Source organism: Dryobates pubescens, chromosome 7 (assembly GCF_014839835.1).
Source record: "Dryobates pubescens isolate bDryPub1 chromosome 7, bDryPub1.pri, whole genome shotgun sequence".
Classification (NCBI taxonomy): domain Eukaryota; kingdom Metazoa; phylum Chordata; class Aves; order Piciformes; family Picidae; genus Dryobates; species Dryobates pubescens.
The window spans coordinates 45,874,985-45,896,984 of record NC_071618.1 but is presented as its reverse complement, the minus strand read 5'-3'; the positions used below and the strand labels follow the sequence as shown (position 1 = coordinate 45,896,984).

The 22,000-nt window shown below is 39.0% G+C and overlaps 1 protein-coding gene across 1 annotated transcript in view; it reads left to right on the top strand.

Annotated features, from left to right (window-relative positions):
* FREM2 (FRAS1 related extracellular matrix 2) overlaps positions 1-22,000 on the top strand; it is a 132,546-nt gene that overhangs the window by 107,301 nt on the left and 3,245 nt on the right. The window contains exons 15-22 of the mRNA XM_054162973.1: positions 1,077-1,208; positions 2,091-2,422; positions 11,055-11,247; positions 13,578-13,682; positions 14,843-14,970; positions 15,056-15,190; positions 20,370-20,496; positions 21,792-21,979. Of these exons, the coding sequence (XP_054018948.1) occupies positions 1,077-1,208; positions 2,091-2,422; positions 11,055-11,247; positions 13,578-13,682; positions 14,843-14,970; positions 15,056-15,190; positions 20,370-20,496; positions 21,792-21,979 (1,340 nt within the window). The remainder of the gene's footprint in view (positions 1-1,076; positions 1,209-2,090; positions 2,423-11,054; positions 11,248-13,577; positions 13,683-14,842; positions 14,971-15,055; positions 15,191-20,369; positions 20,497-21,791; positions 21,980-22,000) is intronic.

Here is a 22,000-nt window from a genome sequence, read left to right as displayed (position 1 = left end):
TCATCTATTGCAAGACCCCTGACTTCCTTTTGATCCCAAATTCCATCCTAACAAAATCTGATTTCATGATTAGGTGTTCTAACAGCACACACTCAGTTTTTCTCCTGTTCTTCATAGACGTAAAGCAAAAGCTCTCTTAACACAGCAGAGAATTGTATAAATAAAATTATCATAATCTTTAAATAGTTATCCACATAGCAAACTTGTATGTTCACAAGAACAGTATATAGAGTCTATTGGAATTAGTGAAACCTGTTTTCTGTTGGCTTTTTAATTCAATGGTAGTAATGTTGCAACACAATCTCAGCTCCTATTAGGCATTGGAAAACCCACATAGGAGTGCTGTGATGGATGCCTAGCCGGAAGAAGCACTTCATTTGGCATTTAGGCCTCACCATACACCTCATTGTACCCAGTCTTCCTTGACTAAGGACTAAAGCAACTGGTGTGCAATTCCAGGGCATAGATAACATTTTTTCATGGTTGAGATATTCATAATATTCATCCTTCTTGCTACTCTGATATTGTCTTTCTCTGATTCGCTGATACCTAACCAATGATGCTGCTGCATTCTCAGCCTCTCAGTTACTGTACTTTACCTCCTTTGTCCAGGCAAATCCCTTTTTGTGAAACTTGTACTGAATAATGTTATGAAGCATAGGTGAAGAACTGACATGCATGTGAATACAGTCTGATAGCATGTGTTATTTTGTTGCATCACAGATACTTTGGTTTATTGTATAATAAGGTGAATGAGTAATTATCAGCAATAAAGGTAAATTACAACACAATGTATTTTATTACCCTCTGCAGCCATGTCGAATTCTTTGTGTCAGCTCTGCTGCTCTTGGAGCTGCATTAACATGAACAATGATTTCTGTTGGAATCCTCTTTTGCATAAATTCCTCTTCAAACCTCTGGTAAATGCTGCTCAAAGCATTTGCCTGTTGGTCAAGAAAATCTGGGGTTTTTGGAAAGTTGTACAGTGAAAAAAAGTGCATCTAAAAGCAGTGCAAAGAAAAGTGTGGATTGTTTCCTCTGTACATAAAGTAAAGTTGCCTTCTTTTTTTCATTAGGTCTTTGTCAACCTCGTATGTCAGGAGTAGTTGGAGCAGAACCATTCTCTGCCAAATTGCGCTATACTGGCCCAGAAGATCCTGATTATGCCAACCTCATCAAACTGACAGTCACAATGCCACATATTGATGGTATGATAAAATCCCTTGGGGGGCTGACAGAACTCGTACAACAAACTGCTATTTGAGCTATTTTATTGGTCATGCTATTTTCAATAGACAAAATAATACTGTAATCTTTTAAGATGTGAGACCAGAAAACAATGTGATGAATGTGCAAGTTCAGCTTGCAACAAGGTGCATAAGATACTGCATTGATACCTAGTCTTTGATGTGAAGATTAAATGTTTTCAGGATAATTGAGTTTATGTAAGTTGGGCTAGACCTACACTTTGTAAAACTTCTTTGAAGACTGTGGAAGAACTTACTTCTTAAAAAAGTACAAAGCCACTTAATTACTATATGCTTCTGAAAAAAATCACCCAAAATCCTGAGTAGAGAATATGTTGGAGATTTAAAAATATTCTATTTGACATTTTATAATATAAAGATGTGATTATTGTACATAACATTCTTATATACAGTCATATTAACTTTCTTTAAATCCTTAAGTATGTTAACCAGCACCAGAACAAGAGGACACAGTCTCAAGCTGTGCCAGGGGAGGTTTAGGCTGGATGTTAGGAGAAATTCTTCCCAGCAAGAGAGATTGGCCATTGGAATGTGCTGCCCAGGGAGGTGGTGGAGTCACCATCACTGGAGTTGTTTAAGAGGAGACTGGCTGAGGCACTTGGTGCCATGGTTTAGTTGATTAGATGGTGTTGGGTAATAGGTTAGACTCGATGATCTCGAAGGTCTTTTCCAACCTGGTTAATTCTATTCTATTCTAATTACAGTAAATACGGAATACAGAAGCATTGCATGACATACTTAGTGTTTGGCAGACTTTGTCTAAATTAAGCAGCTCTGAACACTGAAATTTAGTTATAGTGCTATAAATTAATGTTTTTTTAGGCATGTTGCCTGCTATTTCTACAAGAGAGCTCTCCAACTTCGAGCTGACACTTAGCCCAGATGGAAGTAGAGTTGGAAACCATAAATGCTCCAACCTGTTGGATTACACAGAAGTGAAGACCCACCATGGTTTCTTAACTGATGCTACCAAAAATCCAGGTGTAATTGGAGAGACCATTCCCTATCAATATAGCCCAATAATTAGAGGTCTCAATACCTTACGCTTCTACCGCAATCTGAATCTGGAAGCCTGCTTATGGGAGTTTGTTAGCTATTACGACATGTCCGAGCTCCTTACAGATTGTGGAGGCACCATTGGGACGGATGGACAGGTATGGAACTGAAACTTAAGGGAATAATTTATTTAAATTTGCTATGATTTTTCTCCCAATACAGTTTTGAGGTATTTGAGGACAAATCAATCCTAGTTTTAGTGTGAAATGAGCCACCTTAGTCTTTTCTTAAAAAGCCTTGCATTTAACACATTGATAGGACTGAGCTATTTAGTATTAGCTGTGGTGTATCTTAAAAAGAGTTTTAAAAAATTGTGAGAGCCGCCTTCTGATAGCAGTATAGTGGAGTGTCCTACCAGCTGCTTGGTTCTGCTGATCTCTTACTCACTGGGTAGCAAGAACCACCAGCAGCAAGACACACCACAGCGGTCTTACATTTCCCAGAAAAAATTAGCACAGCGTTGTGAAAGTGGTTGGGGAATTAAAACAAAGAGGTTGGAGACATCTTCAGGTGTCCTTTGAAAAATTATTTATAGAAATTTATACTAAAGTGCAAAAGGATCTAAGATTTCTTCTGTTACAGTGACAGTGAACTTAATCCCTATGTTTTCCTAGTATAATTACTGCATGAGCCTATCTGATCCCACTGAAGTAGTCTGAAGTCTAAAAACTGTAGCTATGAAGATCAATCCTTTGTGACTCTGGAAAGTCTCTTAGGAGAGTAATCCTACAGGCTGAAAGAAAGACTGGAAATGCAGTATCTCATTTCAGAGAAGTCCATTCATAACATGACAGCTGTGTGGTAAAGCTAACTCACTTTCCTGACTAACTAACCTTGCTTGTTGAGCCACTGTGGAAAGGATGAGGCCACTGTGTGAAATGGCTATAGCTTTTTGCTTTTTAACAGGTGTTCATTTTGTCAGGGACCCACCTGCTTGTTAGACTTCAGTCTTACTTTGTCAGTCCCAAATGACGTGAGGCCTTAACAGGTGAGCATAGTCTGTCATTGCCCAAAGAAACCTGTAGACATGTGCAATGTGAGAAGCTTTTTTACTACTAAAAGCTTAAGTGCCAATGGACATATATCAGATACTTAACAGATACAAAATCCCTGATGGATATGTCATCTCAGTGCTCTGTTGTCAGTTCTGGTTCCTTTTCTATTACAGAGACCAGTTCAAGGTCTCTGCCTTGATGTTGGAAGCTTGTTGGTGCATTTGCTTGGGGTTGCCCCTCTGCTACAAGCAGATCCTCCTACAGGTGCATTCCTCTGAAATAATGAACCTGTCAAAGGGAAAGGGAAAGTATGCAAGTGTGGGATGTAAACCTTACACATTGCCACAAGATAAAAATGACAGTAGTCTTCAGTGCTCTTAGAATGATTTCATTTCTTCTACACATTATTCCTTTGACTATCTCCTTATGTCTCTGCAGTATGCAACTGTATATTCTACACAGCATAATCATAAGCACATAAGCTCACACAGCTGCCCAGCAGCTGTAGCACTGATTCTGTGACCTATGCAAGTCACTTCTCCCGCAGTGAAAAAGGAGGAAGACCTGTTATACTTTCCATTTTAAGTACTTTTGTGTCATTTCAACAAAAGGATTAATAGCTACTTTAGACAAATGTATGTCTAAAAAAAAGTATATATGTCTACATGCATATAGACAGTGAAGAAAATAAGCACTGTTGCAATATTTTAGTAAATTAGAAGAACAATGAAATATATATATATATATATATATTCCAATATATATATTCCATTGTGGAGGACAAGTATAAATGGTAATGTTAGGTGCATAATTTAAAAGCAGGGAGGGATTAACATGATGCATGAGAGCAGTTGAAACTGCCCTGTAGGTTATGGCTAAAAGGTTACAGTGTGTTAAGTGAAATATCAAGCTGAATTACTTCTAGCAGTGAAGCACTGCCCCACAGCCAGTATCCGCTTCACTGCCCTGCCCGTTTCCCCCACCTCCATGTAATTCTTCTCCGAGTTTGGTCTTTATCTTCACATGACCCCCTCCAGCTGAGAGGGGAGGCAGTCAGTGCCCTATCTCTGTAGTCCTTACCATTGTTGGTTTTTTCTCCTCCAGTGAACAATTAATAATCCTCCTCTGTGAGAGGAAAGCTGGCAGCTATGGTTTTCACCGTGGGGATTTTTTTTAGCACACAAAGGAAGCTTAAGTTCTGTTGTACATAAAGAACAGATAAATAACAAAAACTGCTCAAATTTGCCACATATTTTGGCCAGATCTTTAAGCTCAAAATTCTGTTCCTTGATTCTAGCAGTCTGGTACCTGTATGGTCAAACAAAGAGAGCACTGTGGATTCAGACAGATAGATTTCACAAAAACAACCAGCAATACGTTGTGTGATGCCAACCTTTGCTTTAGAGGAGCTCCTCCCATGGTAGGGGAAGAAGATGAACTTCAGTCAGCAAGAAGTGAGGTGGGAGACCTGCAGCTGGTGTAGTTCTTCTGGCAGTGTTCCTAGTGTTTGCTGCAGGCTGCAGCTGTCTTACTCAGTTCCCATGAACTCATGAACTGTCATAATACATACAGAGAAGGTCTTAGTTTTCCTTGAGACCTTTTGCTTGTGACCCATTCTCTTTCTCAATTATGCTGTGCATGAGCAAACCCTGTGTGAGAGTTAGATGTAGCACTCCTTTCAATATACAGCTTGACGCTTTCTGTGATCTGCCCTTATTCACCAGATCTTAAAAATCAGACCTTTGTGTATCTAAATATGGATTTAGATGTGCAGTTGAAGGAACGTATTTAAAACTAAAGGCCTGCTCCCCTTTAAATTGAGCTAATTTATGTGGATTCTGTTCTGGTTAAAGTTATGGTCAGCTTTGATGAGTAGCAACAACAGTTTTCTTTTGGACAACCTATAGTCACAGCTTAAAATCCAGTGCCTGTCTTTGGCTACGTATCGGCCTTTAAAATGTGGAAGCCTCCTATCCAAAGGCTGTCTTCTTGTGTGTTCTGGTAATTAATAAAGGTTGGACTTTACTTCATGGAGACACTGTGAGACTACAGGCATTTTAAGCCTACAGATATCTCACATACTGAAGATACAGGTGCTAGAGGAGTGACAGATATTCATGAAGGGAAGTTTAAAAGAAAGAAGAAAAAAAAAAAGAAGTAGAAACCAAGTAAGCAACTATCCTTTATTAAGGTATCTATCAAAATGTTGGGTTAGACTTATTTGATAGTGTGAAGTATCATTTGATCTAATCTTCTGCTGTTTTGTTTGCTTTATCCAGACAGTTTGACATTTGAAGGCTTCTGTGTAGCTCTGGCCAAGTATTTATATGTGAATGTTGCTTTCCCTAGTTCCAGTCCATTGCCAGACTTGGTATAGGGAAGCAAAAAATTTACCACTCAAACAATTTCTAATAGCAACAGCTAGTTAAGCAAGTCTTTGACAGAAACAAGTAGCTAAAGAACATATACTAAAATACTTGAATCTACAGATTTATATCTGGAGGTACTGTAGTTGAGTACAGCTGAGCAATTTGTTTTATTCTCTAACAAAAATCAAGTTATTTCTGGCGAAAACTAAAAATGTCTCTTCCAATATATTCAGTTCACAATTGTGCCACACGTTATGGCACTGAGTGTTTGGAAATCCCATCTGAAAACAGATTTTAAAATCACTAGCATATTGCTACATCTTATATGAATCAGCTTGCAGAGGTGTTATTTTACACAGAAACAGTGTATTTCCAACTTCACTAGTTCATATTTTGAGGGGAAAAGTCACCTCTTCTGAAAATCTCAGTTAATGCTGTAAAATGCAAATGGACATATATGTCTATTTTCAGATTTTTATGTTTGGTTCAGCCCCCAGGATTAAGTTTGAGAAAAACCTGCAACTTGTATTCCTTTGACACAGAAGTTCACTAACAGTCAAACCTTTTTTTCTACAGCTGCAAATACAGGCAGTTAGAAAGTGCTGTGAATTAAAAACTCTACTATATTTAATATACCAGGTAGTATGACAAAGTCAGAGGTTAAAGTATTCAAGGAGCTGGCATTTCAAGGCTGTATTGCAGTCTCCTCTCCATTCAGACTTCTTTAAACAGACCTGCTTTGCATTCCACCTGTGACCCTACCTGGCTGCATGCCTTCTTGGGGCCAAATCCTAACTGTTGTGTAAACAGCTAATTGATAACATTGTTAAGCTTGTGTGTCTCAAATTCATGGATGTAGCAAGTAAATGCAATAGAAAATGAGGCTTAGGGTAATTTGAAGGACAAAAATACAAGTTTTAACGAAAAGCTGTTTTTGCTGTGATATGCAATACAAAATATAACCTTGTGCTACTTCTAATTTCTAGTTCTGATTTTATCAGTGCACACACACACTGAATGCCAAGTTCTGCCCTCTGGGAATGTAAGACAGATAAATAAACCACAATATGAATGTAGAACAGAGTCCATGCCCCAAAGCCTTAATTGAAAATATTTTTTGTTGTAAATATTCTCACTTGTTACATGACAGATTTTCAAACTAACTATGGTTTTTTACTTAATTAAGTTTGACAGTTTGCACCAGAAAGGGGAACAAAAGAAGATCACCTACAGAAACTCCCATTAATATTTCCTAAGTCTTAAATGGGCATTGGTAGTGTTCAAAATTAGACCTTATGCTCTGCGATAATTTATCTTTCAAAGAAAATGCATGAAACTCCAATTTCTATCAAGTCCAGTATAAATCATGTTCTTCCTTAACTCAAATGAACTTTGAGATGCAGTAGTTGAGTGATTTGTGATTTACATTTTTTTTCAGATATTAACTGTAAGAGTCTGTTCCTTGCCTGGAAGAGTTTTTGTCTTCTGCCTTCTCCAGTTCTCCAGACCTGGCACAGATCATTAGACACAATTTCCTCAGTTTAGCTGAGGTGTACCTGTAGTCTGTATTTCCTGAAATCACAAGGCTGGAAGTCACACCCACTTATTGTTGTTTAAAATTAATGTTAATGGATATAATTTTGTCAGTACAGCTGATAAAATCTGTGCATAGAATGCACAGATACATAATGCACCTGTTCTGTCTCTCCACAGCAATTAAGCTGATTCTACACTTACACAGCTAAGTTACCATTTTGGTTTCATCAGTGTCACACTGATGAAAATATGAACAGCTGGCTACTTTCAATAGGCTTTGCAGGCCATGCTGGGAAATAAAGATAACTCAATGGAAAGAATGTTTCCTCGTGTTTGCCTAAACAGCTTCATTATGAAGGCTACAGAAGAGCCCTCCATCTGTGTAATGCATTCCATCAACTCATTTGTTGGAGGTCTGCTCACTTACTCTGACACAGTTTTCCTCTGCGGTTAATTTCTTCTTTTTACTTTAATTTTTACTATATAAAAAAGATCCTCTGCATTTCATCTAGCGTGTCTTAAGATTTTTTTTCTTCCTGCTAAAGACTCGTGGCATTTTCCTTTACAGCAAGAAATGAGAAGACCTTTTAAGTTTCACTTTACTTTCAGGAGAGGGCTCTCATATTGTAGGTTTTCCTCCACACCTGCAAATCCATGAGTACCCAAAGAATAATCTGTGTGCATAAAAACTCAGTCAGATGGTTTAGCAAGAGCTTCTTCCTCTCCCTACATGTTATGAATCACATGCAAGGGAAGCTATACTGATTGAAGTGAATAGACATAAATTCCCAGGCTGACCATATCTCTCTCACTAATTTTTTTACTAGAAAAGAATAACTTTCTAAATTCCAGGGTCCTAGAAAAGGACACAATTCTTGGGTTTCAGGTTTCCCCAGACAGACTTGCCCCAGAAGAGATCCTACTGCTAGATTTCTACCTGTACCAATGAGTTAAGCCTATTAACCCTGTATCACCATTGAACAGAGGCCCTAAAACGTGGCTTACAAACTCCATTAATAAATTGTTTTATGTACAGCATATGTGAAGAGCTGGTGACACCTTGTACTTGAAAATCAAGGCAAGCTTTGAAAAAAGTGGTTTCTTTTATTGAGGTGTCATAAGATACTGAACTAGAAGGGATTTTGAGGGTAGCTCTGCCCAGGCCCTTGCTTTAACTCTGTATAATGTGGCTCAACACTAGTAAACTTAATCTAAAAACTAATAGGATTTCATGGCCTCACTACTCTTATTGAATGCCACGACACCGAGGGCTAGAAATTCTTCTGATTCTGAATATGTATTTGTCATGGCCATCTTATGCCTGTTTGTTCCCATGTCAGCACCATCTTTCATCAGTGGCCCTTCTCCGCTGTTCATCTCCTGATGTGTATAGACAGCATTCTTATTCCCTCTTGGCCTTTGTTGTACTGGGCCAAACAACCTGACTCTTTTAGTCTCTTCTCATCAGGTAGTTTTACCATTCCTTTGATAATATTGATTTCTTTTTCTGCAGTCTACAATGCAAATTAGGCTTTTTCAAGCATGGATGATCAAAGCTGTTCCAGATAAGCTTCTCACTAGTGCTCTGTATAATGGCATGCATGCTTCTAATTTCCACCCCATTCCTCAGTTTATGTTGGGATCATATCACATAGAGAGGGTAGGAAGATCATAGCTATGATGTGATCAACTCACATACCAAATTTCCCCTCCAACCCACTTTTGGTACTAAGCAATGTCTTTCATTTCTACCAGAAACCCTTGTCACTAGTATCTATAACTTTATAATTCATTCTGTAAAATGTTCATCTCACTTCTATTATTCTAGTCCTCAGGGTCATTAAATCAAGGTGATAGTCCAGTCTTCCTCTACATTATCATTAAGCATTATCACAGTAGCACAGTATGTGTGCTTCTTTTCAAGAGGCTAAAGGGCATATATTCAATCTTTGTCCACAGAGTCTATTTTTGACTCCTCCTCACGAGCAATTTCAGATCTTTGACTTCAGTGTCTAATTCTTACTGTACAATATGCAGATGTCAACCAAAAACCACACACGATGAAAAGCCAACATTGTGACTTTTCAATACTTTTTGTCATACCACATGTATTCAGCTCTTGATACTGTACCAGGATATTACGAATGTTTAAATTTACTCCTGAATCAAAGGCAAACTATGATGCACTGCAGAGTTGCGTCATACCTAGATTTTTGGGTTTTTTACAGAAGTGATAATTCTGTGTTATTTAGAACAACTTAGCAAATCCATATCTGAAATAATTGCTTGTCCATCCATGCAAGTATTTCAAAGATAAACTTGCAACTTAAATAGAGCTAAAGAGTAATATTTTTAACTTTGATCCAACATGTATAGAGAAGAAAACCCCACTTTTGTTCTAAGTAGAAGTTCTTGATTGTTTTTATGCAAAACTAACAAAGAAGCATCGATATAAAATAATCTGGAACTGTAACTTCCAATATTATCTACCAGGCTGCTTTACTGCATAACCCTAGGTGTTGCCAGACTGCCTACACCCTAAATGTTAGCACATTCTATGGAACAATGCAAAGTGGAAAGGAGTTTGGTAGCACAGTGTGTAGATCAAGGACTGTCATGCACCAAAGTGAGTTATGGCAACTGTGAACATTTGCTGTAAAGAATTCCTTTATCAGCTCAGACTATTTAGTGACTACAAGTAATAAATTCATGGATTCAAAATATTACTGAAAGTTTTGTCTGGCATTTTGAAATTTTAAGCAACTGTAAGGTTAATGAATATTCTGCCCTCTGGCATGCCACTGGGTGAACCCAGAAACAGTTTGATTTTTGCACAGCTTATAAAGTTCTTTGAATGTTGGGACTTTTAGTAGTGCAGAACACTCTTTAGAAGCACTCCAGGAAAATGCTCAGATGTACTAATTTACTTAGGAAATTTCAATTGGAAGTAAATGAGGGTTCAACACCATTTAATCCTTTGAAAAATTTCCTTCTGGGGGATGATCTCAATGCCTTTCCTTCCATGTCTTTCTAAGAAAATCTTGAATGTTCTAAAAGGATCCAGACTGCACATTTCTAATCAGAGAGATATGAATGAAAAAGTATTTGTAGTAAAACGTAAAAGCAAAGTCTCCAAGTATCATGCAAGAGCTATCGTAAGAGGTGATAGTTTACTCATGCTGTTCTTCATGCCTTTTTTAATCAAAATATGTATAAAAAAGATGCAATTCTCTGATAATTACAGTGCTATTTTTGTACAATGTATGCATAAAGGGTCTACTTTAAAATCTATTCCAATTTGTGTATTGTTGTTATTTATTCCAGACAGTGATAAACAGTATGGTTTGTGTGCTTGCGTGAGAGCTAGTATCCACGCACAAAAGAATAAATAGTTCTAGATATGAATAGGTGTGGTCCAAGGACTCAGTCTAGCAATGACATCTAATCAAATTCAGGGTCTTCCCAAAGAGCTTCTTAGAGAGTAGTAATGTAAAAATATAGGCAAAGTAGTTGGCTAAAGCACAAGGACAGGGCAAATACCTGAAAAAAATGTTTAATGCCTTAATTTGTAGCCAAGCTCTTTCTGTATTTTGTTTTATCAGAACACATATTCAGTTTGAAATTTTTAAAAATGCTATTTGAAGGGGTTGAAGCTCATCTGAAATCCCTTGAAGTATGACATTTTGCACTTCACCTATAATTTGTACAATGAGAGAATTTGATTCAGTCATGATATTTATTTCAACTTCTTTCTCTTGCATTCTGATACCTGTCCAATGTTGCTAACACTAATGACTGCTAACTTATGTAAATAATTTTCCATTGTATAGGTTCTCAACCTAGTACAGTCCTATGTCACGCTGAGAGTCCCCTTGTACGTCTCTTACGTTTTCCACTCTCCGGTGGGTGTAGGAGGCTGGCAGCATTTCGACTTACAGTCAGAACTCCGGCTGACTTTTGTGTATGACACTGCCATCCTGTGGACGGATGGGATCGGTAGCCCACCTGAGGCAGAGCTCCAAGGTTAGTGCTGAGTTTACTTCCATCAAATTCATGTTCTCTTACTAAGAGTATGATTTGAACACAGTAGGGTGTTTTTTTCAGTATTTCTAATTCTAAAATATAAGCAGTAAAATCGTTTATTATCAGTTGAAAACAATCAGTCATTTCCTAGAGCTCACAGTGCTCTGCTGGGGTGTTTGTGAAAACTGTGTAAATTTGACTTCAGTTCTTTTATTGCAAAGAAAGATAGTTGTCTTGTTATGTTTGAAGTATACATGCAAAAATTAATACATTTATTTCAACTCAGAACCTGAAGGTTCACTATATATTCACGTTCTGCATTACCACACAAGTTATTTGCACTTAAATGGCCAAAACCAAAACCAAACCTTTCTGTGATGTCATTTTTTTCTGGACATGAGTGTACAGTTTCAGAAACTTTTGATATTTTGAAAATGTTAATAGCAAAATAGCCAAAAGATACAGAGAAGTATAGAATGGGTATAGTAACCTGTCCTATGTGTCAGTTAACTGTTAAACAATCTTTAAATGTGATAGTGTCAATAAATGCTTGTGTGTATAATTAATCAGCAAAGCAAACTCTATCAATACAGACTTTATCTTTGCCCCAAAAGCAATTTATTGTTTAAATATAGTGACAGACGGAAGTCTGTGAAAGATTAAAATGTATAGTTACACCTATATGCTGCTTTGTTCTACTTATGCAGATTTTCCTTAGTGTTTCCCAGCATTAAGCTTCAGATGTTCCACATCTGTCTCAGCCTAAGCTAGAAAACAGGCACCAGCTATAATTATGTGCATACACTCACACAGTTTCAGGACTCCAGTGAACATAAAACCATTGTTGTTTCTGCAGTCTTTATATGAACTACAGAATTCATTGCTATGCAGTTTCTGTCCTCAACAGCAGGAAATGAAGAGTGGCAAGGGGAATCTACAATGCATGAAGAATGAAGCACATGTCACGCCATGCCTAAAGAATAAGCCACATGCCACAAATCATATGATCTACCAGTCAAGAAATAACAACCAGATCTAATCCTCAGTCTCAGCAGTTACATGGCATGTCTGTGCCACCATTTTCCCATCTTTGATGCTTTAATTTTTTACTTTTCTATTTAAGGAGCTGGTGGCTAAGTCTTTGAAAATGCCGAACATTAGCAGCTCCCTTTAAAAACAGCCAGCAGAAAACAAAATCCTAAGCAAGTGAGGTAGTGCAAGGGACACCCCCAAGGTACCTAACTTGGGCACTATTTTCTTCACACTGCTTTGCACACTGAGCAGCTGTTCTTCTGGGCAGAGAGAGATTAACTAGCTTTCCATTTGATTCCATACTTCTGGATACATAGAATTATTCTACATAAACTCTACATAAAACTATAAAGCAGTCAAGGTCTTCTAGAGCCATAATTCATGCATATATATATTTCTAATGTACCAGTAACAGGTGATTCTTTTATGTGTGGTACACATTCACGTTGTTGAGTCTGTTAGGCTTCTGACACATTCATGGAGGAACATTCCTGTTTCCTTCTTGCTCCTGACAGGCAATATGGTGGCACATCACTGACTCTCTCTAAGGGAGCACTGGAGGAAACATCTGAACTCTGAGACTTTTCAGAACACTAGAGAAAGGGGACTTGGCTTCAAACTACAGTAATAAACCACTTCTGACATGTAAACAAGACCTTGTAACCTGAAATTAAGAAACATTAGGCCTGTATTTTTGGGCCAGACTCATGCCAGAAAATGCCAACAATACAAAGCTTGTCAAAATGAGTTTCACAGATTTAAGCACATTTAAACAAATTGCCATGGAAGTTACAACAAACTGCTACAGCTAACTGCTTGTAGGTGCTGCCTTGGGACATTAGATATAGAGAAAAGCTGATAAAAAATATCTCTGAAGCAGCTTTCATTGGTAGGAGTCATCCTGAATACCTGGTGGAAACAAAATAATTGTTCCTCTGCAGAACACCCTGGCAGCTGCCCATGCTGCTGCCTAAACAGGAGCACAGACCGTGCTGTGGATTTTCCTTAGCCTACTAGAGTGTCTGTGGGAGTCCATGAGAACATGTGAAAACATGACTTTGCAGGGAAGTTCTGTATGTGCTTTGGAAGGCTAAAGCATCGTGAAAACTCTAGGTCCCACTGTCGAGATTCTTCTTTAAGAAGAATTTTGAGTCAATCCAAAAGGTACCAGCAGGCCCCATCCCAAACACCTGACATGACAAAGGGAAACAAAAGAGTGGGACTGCTGTTTCATAGGAGTGTGATTTACTTGTCATCTGCAAGTGGAATAACCATTATGAATTGGCTTCTGCCACCAGGCTCCCTGTACCCAACCAGCATGCGTATTAGCGAAGAGGGGCGCTTGGTTGTCAACTTCAAGACTGAAGCCCGGTTTCATGGTCTGTTTGTCATGTCCCATCCTGGTAAGCTTAATCTACACTTTAGCAGTGCTATAAGAACAAGACACCCCTCCCAATTTTTATATTATTAATTTTTCTTTTTGTCTGCTACTGATCTGATTTTTTTTGTTTACTGTGCTCTTCAGATGAAGATTTTTCCTCTTCTCAGCATTTCTTACTTGTCATTGATGATTGTATTCAAACTTAAATGAAATATGGTTGAATGTGATAGAAAGCAGATAGTTCCACTTGACTGAGAGTTCAGTTTGTGAAAGATGAAGATCTAGGCCATTCTGTCCATGAGGGACTTATATGAATATATGTTTTTCATCCAAAAGCTATGATTAGCTATTTACTTATGTTGCCCTAGGAGTTTAAATAGCATGCATTAAATTTCTTTTCCAACTTAAAGCTTTTCTACGTTACTTAGACTTTTCTCAGAGAGTAAGAAAAGGTCTTGTATGTGTTGTATCTCTGTGTTAAAACATTCTCATTGCCATTCAATTAGTCCTTGCTGAGGACCTGATCCTGCAATTGAATCTGCTTAAACCCCACTGCCTTTATTGAGAATAATCACAGATGTAAGACTCTGTCTACAGATAGAAATCTGAGCAGGAATGCCAGCCATGGAAAAGATTATCTAAGTAAATTAAATCTGTTGAACAATAGTGAGAAGGGGCAAAAAATAATTTGGAGAACTGTCTGTTAGTTTAATTCAGTTTTATTAACTTAGAAAACTCCTTTGTATGCTTCTACTTTTTCTCAGCTGTCCTCTAGCATGTTAGCCTTTGCCTATCAGGCAGAGCCAAAAGAGTTACATTGCTAGGAGAAAAGGCTTTGTCTTCCCTGGGCTGACATTGCAAGTTTGCAACAGAAGGGATTATAGATCTTTGCCTGTCCAGTCCCTACTATTTTGCCTGTCTGTTAAATTTAATCTTCATGCAGTTCTTGTTGTGTAGCCCCAAAGCAACTGTTTATTAGTCTCTTGAACAAGAATCAAGGGGGCCTATCTGTGTCATCTGTAATTGATTTTTTGTTTCAGTTAGCAAAACCCAGTGCCCTGTGAAGGTATTAACCTCAACTATGGCGTTATGGTTTATGAATTATTGGGAATGTGTTTCAAGCTCTGAGAGTTTGCAGTGAAATATTAAAGGTGACAAATATGTCTTTTGACATGTTTTTAGCTTCATCTCTAACTTCCATGGTTATGTCAGCTGATCACCCAGGCCTGACATTTAGCCTCAGTCTCACCCGAAGTGAACCAACATACAACCAGCCAGTACAGCAGTGGAGCTTTGTGTCAGACTTTGCGGTAAAATCTCAACTTTCACTGTGTCTCCTGTTGCCCCAGCATGTTAGTTAGGATGTTGGTGGAACAGTTCTCTCTCTCTCTTCAGGTCCGGGACTATTCTGGAATGTACACTGTGAAGCTGATAGCTTGTACCACTGCTCCACATCAGGAGTACAGCCTACCAGTGATCTGCCATCCTAGAGAGCCAATCACATTCGATCTGGATATCCGATTCCAACAGGTACCAATGATACCTTTGTCATGTCTCCTTTTCAGTTTGATTCCCAAATTGCTTTTGTTGATCTTGTCATGCTGGAGCTAGAAGGCAAATTTACTCACAGGATGGTTTAATGCTTTTCTCAGAGTCCAAATGCCCAAAAGGAACAGAGTTAGGTTTTTCTTTCCCTCTCCCTTTTTCCTGGTAGGGTAAAAGCCAATTAGGCAGGAGAAAGGAGAGGTAGAATCACAAAAGAAATGGCCTGGAATTGGTTTGAAAGTGAAAAAGGTAATTTTCTAACAGAATATATACAGCATTTGAGTAATAGGGAAGGTTACATAGGTATAAGAAAAAGGGTAAATAGAAAAATATACAAAAAACCAGGCCCAACTGGCATGGGATTCTCTTGATGTAAATGGATTCAGTTCTTTAGAAAGTGCAGATGCAGCATGGAGGCAAGGCACATGGTAGCTCAGGAAGCAGGAACTGCAGGGACTCGTCGAGCAGGCAAGGCAGGGGGAAAGAGGGTGAATGAAGAAAATGGTCCTCTTTAGACAGGCTTGCTGGACAGGAAGGGGGACTGGAATAGAGCTTTGACCCAGGGGACCCCTCCTCCTGGGAGAAGGAAACCCAAATATCTCTCTCTGCCCCGCTGGATCAGGTTTCTTTTGTCCACCTGGGGGCTGGGCTCTTTTCAGCCCCCATCAAAGATGGGTGTAACCTGGGATGACTTGCTTATAAGCAAACTAATTTCTAGATTGGTAAGACAGCACATACTCCTCTCCTGCTATTTAACCAGTTTTAGCCAGCTGGGAAAGTCTAATGTAAGAACTCAGTTGGTTTGGGATTTTGTTGTCCTCAGTGCATGGCCAGTTGAAAGTTCATTGACATTGGTGGGTGGGGGGATAGTTACTAGCATATGAACTAACCTTTCAGATTTCTTTGCTTGTCACTTGGCTTTAGTATTGAAATATTTTTATCAGATAATTTTGAAAATATAGAAGTATTATCGAAAACTTTTCATCTGACAGATCAGAGCTAGGTTTCTGGTATTAAAAGGTAGGAAAGTCCTAAGGTAGGACTTCCTCCACTGACTACAGAGGAAGTGTAGATAGCCAACACTGGTAAAACTCTTAAAGACTTAAGAAAGTGAAACAAATCACACCTAGTAATATGGGTTATATGGTATCATGGGAACAGGCAAACGGCATACCTTTCACAAAGCCAGCTGTATACTCTGTAGCTGGGAACAAAAGATGAAGAAATAGACTCTGTTGTGGAAAAAAAATCTTGGAGTCATGTTGGGCAGTTAACGGAACATAAGCTGCCAGTTTAAGGTATTACCAGAAGGGCTAGCATGACCCTGAGATGTACAAGGAGGAAGTTATTTTAATTTCTGTTATTTGGAGCCAATAGAGCTAATACTGGAACAGTGTGCCAGTGGTTTCATGCTCATGATTAGTATATATGTATGCTATTAAATCATCTTACAGTATAAATCAAATCTGCATTAGTCAGGGACACACAATGACTTTTCTGTTGAATTAGCTGGGGTGCACAAGGGAATGTATGCAGTCTTTATGCTTTCATTTGGCATTATGCCACCTATGGGAGAGCAGATGATTTCTGATATGGCACTAAGTCCTGGTGAAGCAGAGAGATGATACATGACCTGACATGAAACCTTCTTTCTCAGAGTTAACCAGCAAAGCATTCTGAAAAAGTTTGAGTGAGGGGTGTGTGGGGAAGTTATACTAGTTCAGCACTTCAGCTTTTGTCTGATATTTCTAATCTGCTTCTGGGAACTGTAAAGAAGTTCACAACAACGATACATCACAGCTTGTGTCTAGTGAGGTGGAGGTTGGTCTCTTCTCCCAGGCAACCTGTACCAGAACAAGAGGACACAGTCTCAGGCTGCGTCAGGGGAGGTTTAGGCTGGAGGTTAGGAGGAAGTTTTACACAGAGAGAGTGATTGCCCACTGGAATGGGCTGCCCGAGGAGGTGGTGGGGTCACCGTCGCTGGGGGTGTTCAGGGCGAGGCTTGACAGGATGCTTGGTTGTATGGTTTAGTTGATTGGGTAGTGTTGGATGATAGGTTGGACACGATGATCTCGAAGGTCTCTTCCAACCTGGTTAATTCTATTCTATTCTATTCTAAACAAGAAGGATGTTGATAATTCAAAGAAAAATCCAAAGAGCTGCAAAAATCAGTGCAAAATGGGCCATTTAGCCTAGGGAGAGACATAACTCTTGTCTGAAAGAAGCCTACCACCAAGAACTAAGAAAAATTAATAAGATTGTATCAGATAAAGCTTTAATAATATAGGACATGAATTCAAAATAAGGATAAAGTGCAAGTGTTGTAATCACCCAGGACTGTGGCCAGTTAGTCACCTATCACCAGCAATTTTCAAGCCCATACCACCTCTTCTTGAGATCCCCATTCCTAAAAAATTCAGGAAATTCTATGGCCTGAGACAATCATTCCCTCTGATCATAGCCTGAAAGACTATGTGGACTTAAACCAGGCCCCATTAAAGCGGCAAGAAGAGGAGAATGAGCCAAGAACTTATTGCAGCCTCACAATATAATGGAAGTCTACAAGAAAAACAGAGAGACCTTTTACCAGGACCTAAAGTCACAGGGAAAGGGACAATTGGAGGAGGGTAGATTTAGACTGGACATAAGGAATACAATTTTTGGGGTGGAACAGGTTGCCCAGAGAAGTTGTGGATGTCCCCTCCCTGGAAGTGTTTGAGGTTAAGCTGGGTGGCGCTTTGAGCAGCCTGGTTTAGTGGCATACATCCATGGTCATGGTAAGGGGATTGGGCTGTATGATCCTAAGCCATCCTATGAGTCAGTGACTACAGGTATGACTAGTGGACCAAAGTGGCTCTGACTGTAATGTCCAATGGTTAAAAGATGGGACAGAACAGGAGCTGTTTCTCCCAATTCTTAGTCTAATGCTCCAACTGCTATACTGAATTATCTTGTTGGGCCTTTTACCACGAGGCCTTTCATTTTTCTGGAAAATTTATGCTCCAATTTCCTTCACAATTATTGTCACTGTTCACAAGTCATAGACTATTTTAAGAATCAGACATCAAGAAGACAATATATTTGGTGTCTCCCCTCTGAAGATTTTGGGTTGACATTTTCTTCTTTAACATGTATCTCCTTAAATTATTTTTCCATCCTCTGTGACCCTTGAAGAGGGAAGAAGGTAGCCTGGAACACCAGTGAAGATGGTATTACCACTATTTCACTTTGAGATTTCCTGAAAATGAACAGCATTCAACCTCCAAGCTCCTGCTTTATCCCAGTCCTTTCAACATCCCCTTTCTTTAAATGTGCATGACTATTTCCTGTCAGAAGTAATTCCATAACCAGGATACTTACAGCCCTGGGATGGACTGATCACAATAGCTGTTTGCTTCCTAAGGTACCAAATATCTCATGGGCTTTGGTCCCATGAAGGATGGGATGTCTACCATGAGTGATCTGCCCTGTCCTTAAATTATTTGTACGCATAGTCGATGGATGTAGGAAATAGGCAGAATAAATTGACAGTGCTTATTCTCACCCAGCCTTAATATGACACACTCACTGATATTTTTTTTAAGAACTTTTGTTTGAAACACCTCAAATGCACATGAAAATAATTACATTTAAACTACTGTCATAAATAACAGCTATGTGGCAGCACTGAGATGTGCACATGAAACTGGGATAGAAATAGTAACTTAAAATGGAAAGCCTAAGAAATGTATTCATGTCTATATGCACAGCATTTATCCAGGCCACTGCTCTTATTGTCCTAAACTGTGTGGTTGAAGTCCAGTGCCTTTAGCTGAACACACACTCCTTGTTTTCCATTCAGTAGACGTTTACTTTGCCCAGGAAAGGCTTAATGAGGCTATTCTTGATTTTTTTCAGAACCACAGCCAGAAAACAATTGTGCCAGTCAGGTATTTGAACCTGTAGGACTGCAGTCCTGCAGGCCTATGGTCTAAATCCTAGGCATTTTGAAGAAAGCATTGCAAGAGAATGGAAATGACTTTTAAAAATTACTGTTTCTGGGAAAAGGCTATGGGGGTAGGGTTCCTATTTCTGAGCAGTAGCAGTGGGTTTGCAAAAAATATTTAAGCTATACATTCATCTTGCCAAATTCTATTGCTTTTATAGTTCTGTTACTCTACTGTGAAAAAGAGATTTGAAGAGTAATAAATGTATCAGCTGTATAACTTGCAGCAATAGTTTCTATTGGTATTGTTGATTCTCATTCCATCATCCCTTTGTCCCTAAGCCAGCAGGAATGTTTTCTATTTTCCTTCCTTTCCACACATATATACATAAATACACATGTGTTAGCATTTCTTTGTTCAGTGGCCTCTTGTTCTCTGTCTCTTCTTTTTTTGTTGTTTAATATATACATCTTCCATATTGTTTCCTCAGGTATACCTTTTCTTTTTGAACTCTCCTCAATTCTTCTGTTCACTGTATTCTTTCCCTTTTATTATGCCCTGTCCTTGCACAGTTTGCCTTCTGACTCAAGTTGTATGGCCCAATGAGAATCTTCTGCTGTTATCAATCATTTACTTTGTTCTTGTAATGTAACCAAGAAAGAACCATAGATAACTGTGTCAAGTATATAAAGATAAATATTAGTATAAAAAGATGTTCAAATGGTTTGCTGCATTTTCACATGCATACTCTGATATCCTGCAGTACATCAGAGGAACTGATACTTGCAAATAAATCCTCAGCAATGTGCACTTTCAAATAATTGGCAGAGGATCAGAAGCCAAAGTGGAGCTTGTGTGCAAGAATGAAAATGGGATAAAGAAAACATGTTGCAATGAGTCAGAGGGAAACAAGTTATTGAGGGAAATATTTCCCTCATGTTACCCCCACACATAAATTGCCCTGGGCACCTTCTTGGCTGAGATTGGAAAAATGTGGTGGGAACAAACTAACCTAGAATCCTATCATATATCACAGAGGTAGATAACTCAAAGGTTGTATGCACGTGAAACATAGCAATATGTCCTTGTCCAGTACAAAGAAATCTTTTTTGTTCAACTGTATAAACTGTATTACTGCAAAGAGCACATAAATAATGTACACTGAGAGAAGATCATGCTGTATTTTAGTAGTCATTAAAGAATATTAGTTGAAGAGCCTTATGTTGTTGTGTTTTTAGGTCAGTGACCCAGTGGCTGCTGAGTTCAGCTTGAACACCCAGATGTTCCTCCTCTCCAAAAAGACACTGTGGCTATCTGATGGCTCAATGGGCTTTGGGCAAGAAAGCGATGTTGCTTTCTCAGAAGGTACAATTGTGTGCAGAAAATACATATTTAATATGTATTCCACACTATCAGGATCCTTCTTCAGTCAAAATAAGATACAGTAAGGCTTTGGGCTTGCTGCTTGTGTTCCTTTGCATTTGCCTTTTCTACCTGGCAGTTTACACTGGAGCTGTTGGCCAATCTGCACTGAAGCTGTTATGTTTGAGGATTACAGGACTTGTGCTATTTCTCATGAGCTGAGTGCTTTATAAACTTTGGCTGATATTGAGAACATTCCTAGTAGATGAGTAAATATTACAGTCTCTGTTGTAGGTGAGTGTACTAGGTGTGGCTGGGATGGGGTTGACTTTCTTAAATAGCAGCCATTACGGAGCGGTGCTTTGCATCTGTGGCTGATAACATGCCACCGTTTTGGCTACTGCTGAACAGTGCTTGCCCAGCATCAAGGCCTTCTCCCTTCCCCCTGTCCTTCACTGAGTAGGCTGGGGGTGGGAAGACTGATTCAATTATTACATCTGTCAGTGGACCTAAGCAGTCACTTCATTTCTCTATTTTGCTCATGTGCCTGTTTGTTACAGACACCTTGAATGCACAACCATCTTTTGTGATGTATTTGCACAGTCTCTTGAAGAGCAAGTACATGTTCTCTTTCTCACTCGAAGTCTACAGTTGCTCCAAATTCTTGTCAAAGCAACATGACATTTCTCCTTTCCTTCTCCATATTCTCAAACTTCCTAACCGTCTTCTGTCATACGTGTCTGACCATGGGGCACAGTATCCTTTTCCAGCCTGTGATGCAAGGGTTATATGTACAGGCCTGGCAAGCATGTCTTGCCTTAAACATTATCAGAGAGCTGAAATGCAATTACACAGTAGGAAGCAAAGTCTCAGAAAAGTTCTCTGTGACTTTTCATAGTGTTCATTTCACTTGTACAGTGTGCCAGTCTGACCAAGTATAAGTAACAGTATGCTACTGACATAAGAAATAACAGCTCTTCAGCAAAGTGAATTGTCAGAAAGCCAAAACCTACACTCTGATCTGGTGCAGACATGGTAGTCCTTTAAGTTGCTTTTTGAATGAAAAGCCCAGTATAGTCCAGAATTAAAGTAGCCCCTGAACTGGTTCAGGTTATAGCAACAGCAAACAGCCTCCTACTGCTACAATGTGGGGCAGTGTGCACAGAAGAGCACATGCTCTGGTCATGGCATAGTCACATTGCACTGCGCTAAGCTTGTCAGCTAGGCTTATTAGCTTCTCCTCAGTATTGTATTCAATGTTCAGTGAATGGGATGTGAACTGTGTGCACTGTTCACAGGTGATATCATATATGGTCGGGTGATGGTGGATCCTGTGCAGAATTTGGGTGATTCTTTCTACTGTAGCATCGAGAAGGTTTTCCTGTGCACAGGAGCTGATGGATATGTACCCAAATATAATCCATCCAACACTGAATATGGGTGCCTTGCAGATTCTCCATCCCTTCTGTACAGGTTTAAGATTGTGGTAAGTGTTCTAGTCCTGGGA